Source organism: Anopheles coluzzii, chromosome 3 (assembly GCF_943734685.1).
Source record: "Anopheles coluzzii chromosome 3, AcolN3, whole genome shotgun sequence".
Classification (NCBI taxonomy): domain Eukaryota; kingdom Metazoa; phylum Arthropoda; class Insecta; order Diptera; family Culicidae; genus Anopheles; species Anopheles coluzzii.
The window spans coordinates 18,072,059-18,088,968 of NC_064671.1; the positions used below are offsets into that span (position 1 = coordinate 18,072,059).

Here is a 16,910-nt window from a genome sequence, read left to right on the forward strand (position 1 = left end):
TTCAAGCGATTCCAAATTTCAATTTGACCGTTATTTTTATAATAAAATGAATAAACTATATGAATAAATGAAATAGAAGACAATATATGGTCGGCATTACTTGCTTACAGCATTAAAATATAAAAGCATTGTTTACCTATGAAAATCGTTAATTTTTTGTATCAAAACGTGTGGAATACCCGGGTATGCCGGTTGCCAACTTACGTGTGTAAATCTGGTTGCCAACTCTACGGTTAAAGTGTGTTATTTTGTGTTATTCCGTGAATTTATTCTATAGTTCTTTGTGTTTTCGACATTTTTGATGATAAAAATGAAGAAATCATTTTTTTTTCAATTTTCACAATAATTCCTCATTATCTACGAGCCGCATGGACAATTTATTTGAGATTAGAACTCATGCTAACATGATTTTAAATTTCGTACATGAACAAATCATCAAATCTTTTGTTAATATATCTCATTTTTTCGATAAAATCCTAGACACACAAAAATGCACATACTAACAAAGAAATCTGTTCTATTTGCTAAGCTTTGTGTGCGGAAACCAATGGTTAACGGTTCTAAAATGACGTAAAGTCCCTCAACTATGGCGACCCCCCAAAGGCCCTAATCCACCACCAGATATTTTTAATCCACCTTGATCGAACATGAAAAATGTATGGGATTTGACATGTTTGTCTTGTTTGTTTGTTTGTGTCTGACAGTGCACCTCCATATGATTATATGGGTTTGTTTGTGTTCGATTGCTGCTAGAGCGCCGCCTAACTCGAGAACCGCGTAATTCGGGTACAGACTGTACGCTGAATGTTGGATTCGGAACGATGCGGCACCATCTCTGCAAAATATGCCCATCACTATTCTGCTGACAGCGTGCAAAGAAAATGTGTTTACAAAAATCAAGGAGAAACAAAACACACTGAAGCAAATCAAGGATTAAAATGTTTCAAAAAATATGCAGAAGCATCGCGTGCCGAAAAGGTAAGTCGAGAAGCATCGTCGTGTATACATGAAATTAAAATTGATGCCAATAATTACCTACGCCATCGACACTCGTACAACGTGTTCTGAAACCTGCACCATGGGCTATAAACGCTTACCGCCGCTGTCAAACGGAACAGACACATCGAACAAAACACACCATCTTTATAACCGAGCGTAGGGCGACGAAGCAAAACATTTCGTTCCAACTCGTCGATCGGTGCGCACGTGCGTGCGTGTTGGGTGCGTGCGTATGTGTGTGTTGTGAACCTTGCTGCTCAGACGACCCTTACCTTACCTTACCCGTGCGTGTCACAAACGGTGCGCTTTCCCCCGCTGGAGCGCTTGTGTGCGTTTAAGCGCGTGTGTGTGTAGGCGTGTATGCGGATTTGTTTGTAGGCAAAGTTGGCTTTCCATCGATACGTCCCAAACACCAGCAAGAGAGCGCGTCTTGGCACGCTGAAAACGCTGATCCGTGATCCCCGGAGCTGGTAGCGTGTGGTCGTCGTGTGTGCGTGTTTGTGTGTGCACGCTCGCTAGTGTGTGGCGTGCGCCTTCGATGGTTTTGGTGTGGTGCACTCTGTGCGTGCGCCAGCAGTGAGAGACGTCCGTAAAAGGGAGAAAACCCGCGCGCCCTCGCATACCCGTGCGCGCGCGTGTGTGCGTGTGTGTGTGTGTGTGGAACACACGGGGTCTCGCGGAGAAGAGTTTCCAAGTTTTCCACCGTACAATTTCCACCATACCCCCGGATTGGATACGCCGAGATAAAGAGTGAGATAGCGAGAGAGAAAGAGAGAGATTTCTAGTGCGAGAATAAGCCGTTGTGTGGTACTGCTGTGCGTGCGCGCCCGTGTGTGCGCAAGGTTTTACTTTTTGATATTATTTCCCCGCCTCCGTCCCGTCCCCTGCCCTGCCAGCGCGCATTCGTTCGCATCCCAGTCCCTGTGCGAAAGGGGCGGCGGGTGGTGTGTGCGTGTGTGAGTAGTGTGTGCGGCAGCAGGCAAGTGTGTAAGTGAGAGAGCGCGTGCAATTGCTTGTACGTGCGTGTGTGTGTGCGTGCGTTTGCACTGTTGTTGCTGCTGGTGGTGCTGTATGGTGTTGTGTTTCTTCACGAGCGCTGCTGCTCTGTTGCTGTTGCCATCATCATCATCATCATCATCGCCGTTAGGAGGAAGCGCGGCTTTGAGATCATCTCTCCGTGTTTCGGTTGTGTGTGTCGCGCTGTGTAGTGCACTAAAGCACCAGGGAAAACTCTCACATTAAACTCCCGCTACGCCCGGATTCGCTAAAATGGCCACGAGCGACGACGAACATTTCCATCTGTACGAGGTGTTTCAGAATTGTTTCAATAAAATCGCCAACAAGCAGCCGCCTGGTAAGTGTGCGAAACTTCTCTTCCCTTTTTACCATCATCATCATCATCATCAGCATCATCAACACAGCATCTCTTCGTCATGTTGCTGCTTGGTGTCGTGAATTCGTGAATAATGACGGGCCGGTGTGCAAGTGTGCGTGTGTGTTCTCGCGCCCGACCGACCGTGCGTGCGTGCTTGCAAGTGAAAGAAAGAGCGGTGTAAATACACGCACGTACAGAAACGGTTCTCGGAAAACACTCACACACACACTCAATGTGTGTATGCGTGTTTTTAATGTCCGTTGAGCAGCAAAGGTTTTTTTTTGTACCCTGTTCGCCTTCGCTCTTTCCGTCTCTGTTTTATCATTTCGCATCGCAACGGACGGGACACGCACACATACATTTACGCAGTTGTGAGCGGGAAGGGCAGACATCAAAAAAGGGTCACCCTTTTCGCTTTCGCTCACTCTCTTTCGGCCTGCTGCGAATTATGTGTGCGGGAAGAAACGACGGCTCGCGCACACTGGGCAAGAAAGAAGAAGAATCTCTCATCGCACACATCCACATACACACACAAAAACATACATAATGCATGTTCCGTCCCGTTCTCGCTCGATCGAAATGCGTGCGTACTTGCTGGGCTATGTGTGTGTGTGTGTGTGTGGTGCGAGTGTATTAAACAAACGCTGCAAATAGAGGGGGTAGGAGTGTGCGTGCGTGTTTGTGTATGTGTGTGTGCAATGTTACAGTCGATTAGGTTTTGACTGGCTTTTGGCTTCTTTTTTCTTTTCTTCGTTGCTTTGCTTTGACTCGTTTTCTCGTGAACCGTGCGCACAGTGGGTGCGAGAGAGGGGTGGACGACGGCGGCGGCGGCGGAGGGAAGCTGAAACGGTTTTTATTTTTCGTTCCTCTCATCTGGTGCGGAAGAAAATAATCATCCGGAAAAATGATGCTCGGTCGGTATGAAAAACCTTCATTTTTCACATCCACGCTCGGCAATGAAGCGAACGGCAAAAGGAGAGGGCAAGAGTTTCTCGTTCATTCCGTCCTGTCAAACTGCTGCTGCTGCTGTCGTGGGCGACTTTGTGTTCGGGGCGCTGTTGCGTTTTGCGGTGGAAAAGTAACCTCCACCCACCCCACCCTTTTCCTTCTCTAGCATACTCGCCCCATACTCACACAACCATGGTCGGTGGAACGTTTGCAAGAGAGAAGGGCCATGTGTGTCTGTGTGCTGTGTGTGGGGGTGCATTGTTGTTGTCTCATGTTGCAACACGACACGAAGTTGATAGAGAAAAAAACACACACAAGATGAACGGGCGGCACGGGAAAATTGTCATCCAAAGTATGGGTGCTGTTTTGATAAAGTGCGTCGCACAATGAAATCGAGTGAGCAAACACACACACACACACACACACACACACACACACACACACACACACACACACACACACACACACACACACACACACACACACACACACACACACACACACACAGGGATACATTTTCATCTCAAGAGATTCATCTTGAAGGATGAGCAAGACAGAGAGAGAGAGGAAGAGCGAGAGCGAGATGCTGTGAGCAGCGGTGGATGCTACTAATACTGTCGCTTGTGTACTACTGCGCGCCATTACTACTACAAACACTCGCTTGTGTCTCCTCCCTCCCCACTCGCAAGAAAACCTCACAAACGCGCCGTTTTTTGCGCAAAACGAGGAATTGCAACGAGTAAAAAAGGAACAACAAAAAACCAGCATTGCAACGAATCTTTTTATAAATATTTTGATTTGCACTGAAAAAGAGGAAAAAGGCGATATGAAAAAACCGGAAAAATGATGAAGCTATCGCTCTGTCTACCACTTTGTAAATAGCGATAAGGGGGCATCGAGACGAAGATTTGGGATTGCCTTGGAGCAGCTGTTGTTGGATTCCAACAAAACCATTCTAGAGTCCAAGTCACCACCTTTTTCCACCGCTTTCCCGGCGACGGGTCACAAAAATCGAGCGCGCTTGAGCAAATATTGTTGCCGTTGTGTCATGCCTGCAGAGCACCAAGGACCTGTCAGATGCAAACGGAACTCTATGTGCTGTGTGTGCTGTGTATTTGTCGCCCAATGTTGTGCCCACAACGCGCGCGTCACCATTCTGGCAGGGAAAGGCAATCTTTCACGCTCCCCCGTCCGGCTGGTTGACGTTTCCGTATATTTTCTTGCGTGAAAGGAGCTCTTGAAGAGGTGGAGAATGAGGAGGAGGAGTAGCGGAGAGCAGGCCATGTTGTGGGGAGCATGCAAAAGCCTACTTTGTTGTCGCACACTCTCTGGCAAGACGCAAAACTTTGTTTCTTAATGAGTTGTCCGGCCTTGTCAACTGGCGGCTGGCGGTGGCTTAAATAGAAGGAGATTGGGCCAACCATTGAAGGGGTTGGGTGGGGGGGGGGGGGAGATGGGTGGGAGTTCGAGTTCGAGGATGTGAAGTACATTTCCCCTTTCGCGTACGAAATAGTGTGGTTTCATATGACCCCACATTGAAAGGCAGCCTCATTGCCCATAAGGCTCTCTGTTTCTCTCTCTCTGCCTCTCTTTCGCCAACTCTCGGGAGAAATGTCTTCACCACCAGTCACCCCTTTGCCAAACGTCTCCGGTAAGGCTGTGGCGGCCTGTGTGCAGCATGTCCCATATTTATGTCTTATTCAATGTCGTCTCGTGCATAATGTGGCGTTTTCCCTGAGCCTCTCTCCACACCGGACACGACGACGCGAATGCTCTCCAGCCCTTTTGGAAAACAGTGCCCGCAACCTTTTTTTTTTAAATACCGCACCACCGCCGCGTGCGTTCGGTTGCCATGGTGCTTCATCCATTGCTCCGCATACGCCAGAGCATGTGAATGGCATTTACGCCTCGCCATCCTCTGTACGGGCGGCGTCGAATAAGGCATTCGAAGCTGTCAAAAAGTGAGAGTCAAGTCAACCGCAAAAGTCCCTCGACCCAGGGTGGTGGAAGGAAAACCTAGACACACACACACTCTGTCTTTGAAGCGTGCACACATCCACGGACGGACCACGAGTTTACCAAGCAGTATCCGATTACCATTGGGAGCTCGGAAATGCCGCACATTGCCTTTATCATCATCATGATGCGCTCTACCTTTTTGTCTCACGAGGCTGGAAAAATGAGCAAATAATAATACAATCTTCTACAAAAGGCGCACACAGTATGCAAAACGATGAAAAGCGGCGAGAGCGTGTTTTCTTCCTTTGCAAGCGGCATCAAGTCACTTCCAGCGCTCTGCCTTCCCCTCTCCCCGTCTGGGTGAAACAGCTCTGTGTGGTTCGTGGTGCCTGGTTTGTGAGAGTCTCGCCCTCTGCTGACGGAAGATGCCAGCAGAGGGAGAGTTTTGTAGCGTCTTCCAGCAACAACAAAAAGAGGCCGTCTTCTTCTGGCGAGAGCTGGTGAGCCACCTTGCTTATAGGCAAAGGTATCGTTTGAGTGTTGGTGTGTGTGTGTTTTTATGCTCTTTCTTGTGCTATTGTGTCGTTGTAAAAGGCGAAACGTACACTACTTGGCAAGGCGAAGGAAACTAAGTTGTCAAACAATAGTGTCTTTTCTATATTTCACCTCCGAATGGAGCTTTTTACAATGGCTGCGCATACTGTCGTTTCGGATAAGGGCTCGTAAGGGAATGCTAATGTAGGCCAGACAGAGCTGTTTCTATCACTAACGAAACTGCATGGCCAGTGAACGAACGAACGAGCAGTGGGAAAGGGTTGTCATGGAAGGAAATAGAAGGATATAGAAAAACATAGTTTTGTATATTGCTCTTAATGCTTCAATTGCAGAACCGTATTGAAGAATGTAAAAATACTTTGTTCATATCAATGTGAAGTTTAAATATCTAAACATTAGATATATTGAGAAACCGAACTACTTTTTGTTGTAGGCTCAATGCATTTCTCAATTATTTTTAGTGTTTTGTTTGATGGTGTTTCATAAACATCATCTGATTATGTTAAATAAAAGATTTTAGCGAAAACTCGACATACATGGTCTTTAAATAAATACTTAAACTTATTTCTCAAAGTGATTAGAAGTCTCACTGATATACGTAATTAAATGATTGATCAGTCGACTTAAATTGAAGAATTTTTCAAAACACAGTTTCACAAAGTAATTACTCCGAAAATAACTGTACAGGCGACCCCCGAGATAAGACTGTATTTGGGACCGAAAAAATGTCCCAAATCAAGTGTAAGTCGCAAGTCGAATATTTGTCAATATATAGCTTATAACCCAAGTTGAAGACTCGAAATCTATGCTATCGTGTATTTTAACCAAAACAATGTCCAATAATACATTAATTTTATTTCAAAAGTCGTTTACACGATATAAATTTTCAGGTTATCAGTAAGAACTTAAAAAAAACTTATAGAACACATGTTTTAACTGTCCAAATCAAAATCGTCATATCCGCAAATCGCCGTAACTCGACAGGGTCGTATCCCGCCTGTATATCTATTGGAGTCTGTGAACTGTCCAAAATGTGCGCCTAAGAAACACAAATTTATATTTTAGAGTTGAAAACTGTTGACTTCTAGACACAATTTAACGAAAACTACTGTATTATCAATATCATTCCATTTCCAATTTCTCCCCTCCATTGGAGTTCCAATTCCAAGAACTCCTCATTTTTCTGGAACGTTCGGCGAAGAGTTGTTTGTTTCATCAAACTGCTTCAAAAGACCTCGAGGATGCAATTCTTGAAATTCCACTTTATCAACAACGGTTTTTACATTGTTGCCTCTAATCCTCTAACTCTCCCCCTAATGACACTGTGCGCAATTATTTGAAAATACACATTTAGTTTTACAGTTTTATCGAGCGGCGGCTTTGGAGGGTGCACAATTCAAGTCCACGCCTTATTTACGCATGTTTTCCGGTTGAAACAATTCCAAAGTCGAAGAAGAGAGGGAGGGAAGAGGCGTATGAATCAGCCCAGCCGCTCAGCGATAGCGATAGAAGACCAACACCAAGACCAACTCTTTACTATGATTATACAATCAAAGTGTCTCAGCTTTGAACAACAACAAAAAACAGTGCATTACAATAATGTTGCCATGCGTATGTCTGTGTGTGTGTGGCTTATGATAAGTTATGCTTTTGCATACAACATGCGGCGTGCATTCTACACCGAAACGGCATACCGAACGTCCGATAATTCATCATCTACTACCGTAGTAACCGCCGTAGTTGGCTATGAGAAAATTGGTCAAGAAATGGTCATAAAACTGTCACATTTCGCGACGCATCCATTAGTTTGGTGCAAGCAGGAGGGAAGCAGGGGAGGAGGCGCTGATAGAGGAGCATATCGTTTGCGGCGGGGGTGAAGGCACAGCTACAAATGCTGCACAAACGTGTTTTTCGGGTGGAAAGGATTTGTGCACACGACGCGCGGTGTCTAAAATGGCGTAATTTCTGCCGTTGTTTTTCGCGACCGATCGCGGCCGTTTTATATTTATGGGAGACAATTATAAATGGGTACTTGTCACATACGCACATACGACGACGCCCTGGGAGAGAGGGGGAGGGCTGAGAAACTGGTGTGAGAGGCACTTACGCACACACGGGTCACCGGGATTTCGCAACAGCTTCGGGTTTTCCCTTTGCGCGCAGTTTCTTGCGTCCAAAAATTCGCTCGCAATCCCTGGCTTGTGGACCTCGTTAAGAAAGGGGTAGGATTAGCAGGGGAAGAGGAAGGTACACAGCATACATGCATTATGCTAACGGACCGTTAATCTTTTTCAAAACTTCCCAAAAGGTAGCCCCGCGAGAGACACCAATGGGCATGGAGTGTGGAGCGGTTCTATTACTTTTCCTTTTATTTTTCCTCTAAGACTCCTTAACCGCATGCATGTGTGTGTGTGTACATGTTGCCTTCATTCCGAGCCGGTCTTATCTTTTGACGCTGGTTGTTTTTATTGGTCGTCGTCCCCCCCGGCCGATAGAGGGAGGGCAAGCGCGCTGTGCTCTCCCCCATTGCTAATCGAATTACGAAGGAAGTGTGTGTGTGTGTGTGGATTTGCAGCCTACATCCGAAGGGGGTAGTGGGTGTGGAGGGTCCCCTCCTCCCCCCCCGAGGGGGGATATCGATGCAAAGGAATAGAAACATCAACCAATCAGCCTGTGGCCTATCTCGCGCCCTCTATCAGTATCAGCCAGTCGAACCACAGACGCTAAAGATAAACGTTCCAGCGATCCGGCGGGAGTAAAAAAAGGGCATTTTGAAGTGAGCACAACACTCGGCATGGACACAGACACACACACACACACACATATAATATGTGCAGATTAATGGTGTGACTCCGATTGCTAGCCGAGAGGACAGAGGAAGGTAGCGCTCCGTTGGTCGTCGTCGTCGTCGTCATTGAAGGCCCTTTTTCAAAGGCAACTTTGGCCGATTAATCGAAAGCGCGAGATTAGTCTGGTGGTGGGTCCCTTGCCCACTACTCCCCCCCTCTAACCCAGGGCATCTCCCTGAGTCGCTGTATTTTGTGTTCGATTGATAAAAAAAAAACAGACCATTGCACAAATAAACGTTCGCTTCTCTCACCCATCGCAACCTGGCTGGGTAGACCTGGCTGTTGCCATTTGCTGCTGCTGGCCCGCTGCTGCTGCAGCATTGCTGATTTATAATCGAACCCTCTTGCCCCCCGCCTAGAGCTTGCAGCACCGTTTGTTGGAGCGAGATCTGGCTTCGAGCGAAAGACTGCGCAGAGGCGATAACAGTCGAGTTCTGATGGCGGCGATATCTGTGCAACATCTACTAATCAAGGAATCTATGAGATATGGCAGCATTCTTCTAACTCTTGGGTATCGGGAAAAAATAGACAAATTGGCCTTGTTTTTGTTTTTGGGCACCGGGGGTACAAAAACAAGATTAGCGATCGTGCGAATGGTTCAAGAAGTGAGGGAACTGCTGGAATGGAATCTCGCTCTTCACGGATTTTATACCGATTTGTTGGTGCGGAGTAAAAGCATACTTTTCGGTTCTGCTTCATTTGTCTTCGGCCACACAGTGTGTGGGCACAGTGAATCACATTTCTCATTTACGTTGCCATGTGGGAGGGAAGGAATGAAATGAAGAGAGAAAAAAATAACACCTAAAAACCCGAAAGCTGTCCGGTGCTATTATGAATATTTGCATGGCCCGAAATTGACAGCGGGGAGAACTAATTGTATGCCGCACTCTTTGGATGCAATAATCTGCACCCGCCAGTCCTCTCACCCGGTGGAGTTGGACGCATTTGCTCCATTTGTTTTATCCCTTTTGCTTCGCCTTTCGCCCCGTTCGTTTCCATTCCGTGCAGCGCATTGGATTATTCGCGCAGGGCGGCGGTGGTGAATGTGTTGGGCTGGATTTATGATAAATCTTAACGCCCCGTCGCAGCACCGTCCACTGAATTAAAGCCACATTTTTACCACATCTCTCTGTGGTGGCATTGCTTAAACCTTCGGCCCCAGCGTTATCGAACCTCCTCGCTGTCTTCAAGAGCTTCTTATTCAACGCACCATTCGGTTTCCCCTTTTCGGAGCCGCTTATCACGCGGTGAGTGAACGATTTTATATACACCCTCAGTGGTGGACCGCCGGGGGTGGTGGTGACTAAATCGAGTGGTGTTGTCGGGCTTTGGGTCGAAAAATTCACTACCTTCTAATACCACAATACGCTGACGACAACGGCTGCTGCCGCGCGCGCCACCTTGACAGAACACCCTGCGTGGAAGGAATTGCATCAGCGCATGATGAGGAATGGTGTTGTTATTTTTGTGTGTTATCATTTGCTAATCGATAAGCGGCGAGACCCTGTTTTTTCGTGGCGAATCGTCAAACAGATAGCAATGTGTGACTCGCAGCGGGCGCGGGAATTCCACCAGTCCCGGCGCGTGTTGAGAGTACCCATCCGGGCTCAACAACTATTAGGTTAACGATAATAATCAACCGTTTCGACGATCGATTTTGATTCCGGGCTGGCTTCGCCTTTGCGTGGCTCGTGGTGGGTGGTGAAGGGTTAGACCCCCCCGAGACACCCACGGTTGTATGTGCGTGTCTTTTGCCTCTGGTCGGTCGTGCAATTGTATTCGCGACCCAGAGAGTCGGCCCAGTGTTGTGTGTGTGTCGGGAGGCCTATCAATTATCATTCACCCTTCATATTGCTGTGCTGTAGTGCGCCGTCGACGACGCCCGATGGCTTGCGGACATGCTTGTGGTGTGCTACTGTCGCGGGCAGGAGGAGAAGGAAACAACCCTTCATCCCCTACCCTTGTAACTATGCCGAGAAGGATACTATGTGTCAGAGCGCTGGCAGTAGCGAGGTCCTCCCATCGAACACAAAGCGTTGTTCGGTTGGTACCCTCGGTTTTGTTTGGCCCCTGATACAAAAATTATAACAAGAATGCGTCAACCCACCCACCACATTGCCAGACCCCAAACGTTAACCTTCGAAAGGATTTCCAAGCGGGTGAAGATATCAATGGGGGAGGGGGGGGCCAGGGAGACAGGGTGGTAATTATCGTTCGGATTAAAACGCACGATGGAAAGGAGGAGGTCGTGTGGGCCCGTGTGGGGGGTAGCATTAAGTAAAGTATTCCCTTTCGTCCGAACGCTGTCGGTTAAATGGCTGGCGATTATTATAATTGTATCGCGTATCGCTTTTAATTCGATCGATGATAAGGGAGGATCAGCGTGTGAACAGAATCGTTTACTCGTCTGGTGTGTATGTGTGTGTGTGTGCGTTGCTAGTTGGGAGGTTATTATAGGGGTTTGGAGTAAAAGGGGTAACTGCAACGTTAATGTGTTGTTTTACTGTTTGAAACTTACGTACAGCTCCCGAGACATGTATTTTGAACCTTTTAATTATTGGCTAATATGAGTACGATTGAAACTTTTTAGATGGTGTTTTTGTGGCACTAAGCTAATATGCGTTTTATATTTTTGTAAAGTTGAAGTTCAGACCGAAAAGACAATTTTTATTATTAATATTGATCGTCTGGTTGGCGTTGTTTTCGCTACAAATGATGCCCAAAATGGTCATCTATCAACAGCACTTATTGCTCAGAATCTTGTACTTCTTATTGGCCAGTTAACTTCACAAGCGTACGACTGCGCTCATGGTGCCGTGGTTAGTGTGTTGTGCTATTACACCATCGACACTGGATCGATTCTCAACACGATGTGGTCTGCTAATGGGAAGATATTTCTTGTGAGGGTGTGTTTATCTGATTGTTCTTCAACCTTTGTAATTCTATTTAAAACATGATCAGATGGTCTATTACGGTTAAACAAGAAGATGAAAAGAAACAAAAAGAGAAGACAAACCCAACCCAACAAACAGCTTTGGAAACGCCAATTGTGCTAAATGAATCTCAGCGTGCTCTTCTTCGTTTTATTATTTTTACATTTTCATACCCTGTCAATATACCGTTGCCGACAGCCTTTTTAGCGACAATGCTAGTCTTTGATCGCTCGGCATCGCTCCCTCGTCTTTGAACTTTAACCACATGTGTGGTGTTCGCTTTCGGTTTCATCCAGCTCCTCCGCCAAGTCACGTTCGTTCAGTGAGTCATTTCTAGTTCCGTCCACAGGTACACACATGGGACACAACCCGTCAGTGAGAAGGTACAGCTAGAGACAACACAATTAGATGCACAAAGCAGTAGAGCACGCAATTGTGGTGTGGATGACGCTTGATCCGAGCAATTGTGTGTTAACGAACACAGCCCGGAGAACGCGTTTTCGAGAAGCTGTTGATGTGCTGTGGCTAACCATTTTGACTATTTATTCTGTGGTCCAACTTCCGCTTGGTTCGATCTTTCTACTTCTCTCTCTCCTCTATATCGTCGCGCTGCGTGTCCTCTGCACTGCTCGTCTGAACGAATGTTTTTGTTAGCCGTGCGCGATCATTACACGCCGTAAGGGGTGCTTGATGCCGACAGACGATGCGGTGTGTACTGCCTCTCGCTTGCCTCTCCTCCCGAGTGTGCTCTCTAGTCTTCTCTTGGTCGTTCTTGTGTGTTGTGGCTCTGCGAAGGAAGAATCGAACCATCAACGCTCTCCGCGCCTCCCAGCCGAGTTTTTGAACGGTGGCAGTATTAATCGCGCTTTTCCTCCGATCCTCCTATGGGTCCGCTTGCTAATGTTTGTTGTTTTTGTCCAATCTCTTCTCCCACATCTCGCGCACGCATGCCACACAGCCCCCTGTCTGGCCTTCTCCTGGCCGTGCTAGATCACAAACAAAACAGTGTGTATATCGATCCAGCTTCAACAATCCACCGTTTTGGCCATGCTCCCGCGTGTGTCTCACTGTATGTGTGTGTGTGTCGAAGAGATGAACACATGAAGTGGTAGAAGAGAGAGAGAGAGTGTATGTTGTTTAGGGTTGCGTGTGCAGCGAATGATCATCATTATAATATTTCTCTACCCTTCCGCTCTCTGCTTAACGATCGCTGCCCTCCCACCCTTCAAATCATTCGAGATCATCTCATCGTTCCCTCTCCTGCCCAATGCTCCACCCCATGCTACTGGAAAGCGCGTTCTTAGGTTTCACTTTCTTCGTTTTGCGCGTTCGCCGCTTGCTCTCTCCTCTGTGCGGCGGAATCGTAGAATGTCGTTGAAATTAGCACCACGCGCAAGTATCACGCGCGCATGCATAAACGGATCAGGCGGGATGAAGGGGTGAGTGAATGGATTATTTTTTTTAAGACCCTCCCTTGCACGCGTACCGCCACGACCCACTCACCAAAGGAGGAAGAATCGCGCGTCGTCGCTACGGCTGGACCCTGGGCTGGGCGAGAGAGTTCGGGCAATGCGCTGTCGTTCATGCGTTTAATTATTGATCCAATGGTTTTTAGCCTTCTTCTTGGAGCTGTGTGGAGGTTGTTCCATGCGGCAAGAGACCGTTTTGCCCCTTTCTATCGGGTTACTAAGTAAGCGGGAAAAAGCTAGTAAGATGTAGCCGATGATCAGAGATCATCATGTCCAAGTGGTGTGAGTAGGGAAGAGAGAGAGAGAGATGTATCGCAATGATCCAGTGGGGCGAGCAGTTTGGAAGTCACCCAGCATCAGCGCAGTTTGTCCGTGGAAGTATCATGCAATCTTTGGCCCTTTTTTCTCGAGCCGCGAACCGAGACTTCTACACCGACGTTTGTCTCTTTGTATCTCGTACCGTCATCATCATCAGCATCATCGATCGTGAACGACCGCATATCGGTCTCACACTGGATGTTTCTTTGTATGAGGCCAACCGTTTTGTGGCGTTGCGTTTTTTTTCTCATTTAATTATGAGCACCCGATGGGTTGATCTTTTTTAGCTACATCACTGTTGTAGAGACTTTAGCGGGAGGAGCGAGCATACGCACACACACAGAGGACCGCGGGAGGCATGATGATGCGCGATCAAAAACATAAATAATGAAATTATGGCCTTTTTCTTGGACTGTATTTTTGGAAATCATGCTTCTCCTTTGTTTGTGTCTGCGCGCATTGCAATGCTTTGCTCATGGCTCGATGTTGTTGTTGGTCGTGGCGTGGCTGCTATTGCTTTCTGCTGCCACTGGGGTCTTCTAGCTCTAGGAGCAAGAAGAGATGATCTCGGCACTCTGTTGGACTCTGTGTTTCAACCATATTTATCCTCGTGGGGATGAGTTCTTTCGGTCGTGTTTTCATTCTTTGTGCGTTTCGTCTTTTTTCTGAAGCGGCGCTCCTCAGGGCCGTCAACTTCACGGGTTGTGTGTCCGCAAAAAATAAAACGAGTGTGTCGCACTTCCTCACTCATTTGGTCCATTATTTATCGCTTTATGATTCCGTGTGCTGTCAACACTTTCGTCTTTTTGGGTGCGCGCGCTTGATACCGTGAAAGTGAGTGTGATACGCGGACTAGGGCAGGCTGAAGAGTAGTCACTGATAGTCAATGGTCACTGATGACCTACTGTTGCTAGGCTTATCGAAAAGAAAAAATAAAATCTTCAATAATATTAGTTGTAGGATAATTTGGTTTCTAATTCTCAGGAATTGAGAAGTGAGTTGCCACCACACTCATCTAGATTTTAATCGAAAGCTTTTTAAACCGTATATACCTGCAGGGTTTGGATCGAATAGTAATTTATGGCATGTAATTTCTATTTTAGACAATCCTAACGTGTGTTCACCAAAACCTGAAGAACCTTACTATGTCATCCTTGTGTCGAACTTCTTTTGGATGCCGTTGTGTTATCTTGATATCTGAAAACCCTAAAAACACATTTTAAAACTGCTCGAAACAAATAGTGTGAAGTTAGTAGTAAACTGCTCGAAAATCTGAAACTTTGGCTACGATATCTCGAAGGGTCTCAAAGTTTTTGCAAAAATATTTGAAAGACTTTGAAGTTTTTAAATATTGCTACAAAATAGATTATCATTCAAAAACATAAAGTAAAGCTCTGTTTTTGATAGAAATAAGAACATGAAAATAACTTAGAAAGGTTATAGATGCCTTTATAACTGAAGTAATGCTTTATATCAGCCAACAAAGGGCCAATCTTGTTTGACCAATGAAATCTAAAACAAGTTCTTAGTATTCGAATTGGATTCCTTGTGTGTTCCTAGTAGTAATTGCTGTAATGTGTCATTCCTCTTTGAAAAAACGGAATAACTTTGTATGATCGCATTGCACCATCTTCGACTATCCCATAGTAGCAATGACGATCATTCTCGATGCTACAAAACTGAAGATCACTTGCAAAAAAAAAGAAGGCCAAAATAAAAACACATGCAATAAATATACTTTTCTTTACGCGGGGTCTGTGAGTGTGCTATGTGTCCATGGAGCGGAAGAGATTGACATTTTTTTCCACCCCATTTCATATACTATTTCATCAGCAGTAAGTGGGGGGTTGGCCGGGGGACAACACACCATTATCTTCATCGTGGGTTACACTCTCAAGCCAGCTAAAGGGTACATTAAAGACGGAGCGCGGTCCGCTCCATCGGGGATTAGCCGCGATCCTGCCCTGGGTGGAGGAGAATAGAGCACTTGGAGAGGGTTTGGTGTGGTGACAGGTTTACGCAAACCCAATGGCGCGCGCGCACATTCTCGCTGTGTCGCGGGCCGTTTCGGTTGCGTCGCGTTTAGAAAATTTATGGTCCGCTGTCTAATACTGGCTGGCCTGGCTATCATTCCCGGCTGGGGGGGGGAGTTTTTTTTTTTGGGTGGCGATTCCGGAGTGTCTTTGGCGGATGGCGACAGTAGTAGTACTTTACGATTGGTGCTGGCTTTAATGGAATCATCGCCAACTTCTCGGAAATCAACCCGAGCAACAACAACGGCCAAGCAACTCTGTTAGCAAAAATCAAGTTTGCTTCCCCCCCAATATTTGCGGACGTGTTGGGTGATCAATTTATGATTTCCTCCGGCACACTCAGTAAACGGCCAGCCCAAGCTTCACCCGATGTGTGTAGCACGGTGCGGCACGTCTCCCGCAAAGTGTAAAGAATGATTAAAACGAGGAAAAAAGGCCAAATCTACGTCATAATAAAATAGTTTTGCGTAAAAATCAATTTTCCTCGCTTTTACAGTGGAATCCCGGGTATAATACTGGGAGGGGGGGGGGGGGGGGATCGTGTGTTATTTAATTTCCTGCGCTCGAAATGGTGTGTGAAAAGCAATTGGACGCACGATGATTATCCCATTTTACTATGGTAGGGGGGGGTGGGGGGAGAGACCTCGTCCATCTTTCCTACCCATCGCTTGCAAAGACAAGGCATAAAATTGAATTAGACTAGCTCGTCTCTTTCGCGCGTATGTGTGTGTGTGTGTGTGTGGAGCGCACTTCGGGAGTAACAAATTGCGCTCAACATTTTCCTTTGATTTATGCCTCGTGCTTGCGTCCTCCACTGCGCCCCAAACGAGCGGGTTGAAGAAGGAGAAGGCAGTAGAGGGCGAGATCGTCGTCATTTGGGCGTTGATGTATGCTGTCGTCATTACGATCATGGCCAACGTCGCGCCGCCGTGAAGAGGATCCCTGCTCGAAGCCATCTTCGGCTCTCCTTTCTCTCTGTCTCACACGCGGCTGTGTTGCAGAAAGGGAGAAAAAAGAACTAAAACAACGCGCCACCACCACCACCCTTGGGACGCGCGAGACCATCGTTCGAAAGTGTGAAAAACTAATGCGTGCGTGTCTGTGTCTGTGTGAATGATGCCGCAGCATCACAGCGGCGCGCATTTTACGGCGGAAAAAGGAGGAAAATTAGTAATAGTGTAGCATCACAGTAACGAGAGCACCGCAGTTGGTTGTGTTTGGTTGCCTGTGGGAAAACACAGTCCTGCGAGAGAGGAGGAGAGGTGTGTGTATGGTGAGACGGGCCAGTAGAAGCAAGGAAGATGATTTTGAATTACTATTTATGATTTTATATCGCAGCGTGTTGGCTTTTTTTACCCTGTTCGACCCGCTACAGCTTTCCTTGTTCTTTCTCTCGCCGTTTGCGAGCTCACTTTATGACGGGGCATAATTCTTGGGCGTAGTTTCTTCGAACGATCTTCTTGTTGTGAGGG

At 46.8% G+C, this 16,910-nt stretch overlaps 1 protein-coding gene across 7 annotated transcripts in view; it reads left to right on the forward strand.

Annotated features, from left to right (window-relative positions):
* Nucleotides 1-1,151: 1,151 nt before the first annotated feature.
* The window catches only part of LOC120960121 (protein daughterless), a 69,277-nt gene continuing 53,518 nt past the window's right edge, over nucleotides 1,152-16,910 (forward strand). For 5 of the 7 annotated variants that reach the window (XM_040384084.2, XM_040384087.2, XM_040384088.2 and 2 more), the window contains exon 1: nucleotides 1,152-2,353. In XM_040384084.2, the coding sequence (XP_040240018.2) occupies nucleotides 2,269-2,353 (85 nt within the window). In that variant the 5' untranslated portion in view covers nucleotides 1,152-2,268. The remainder of the gene's footprint in view (nucleotides 2,354-16,910) is intronic. The other 2 variants (XM_040384083.2, XM_040384085.2) reach the window with 1 other exon arrangement.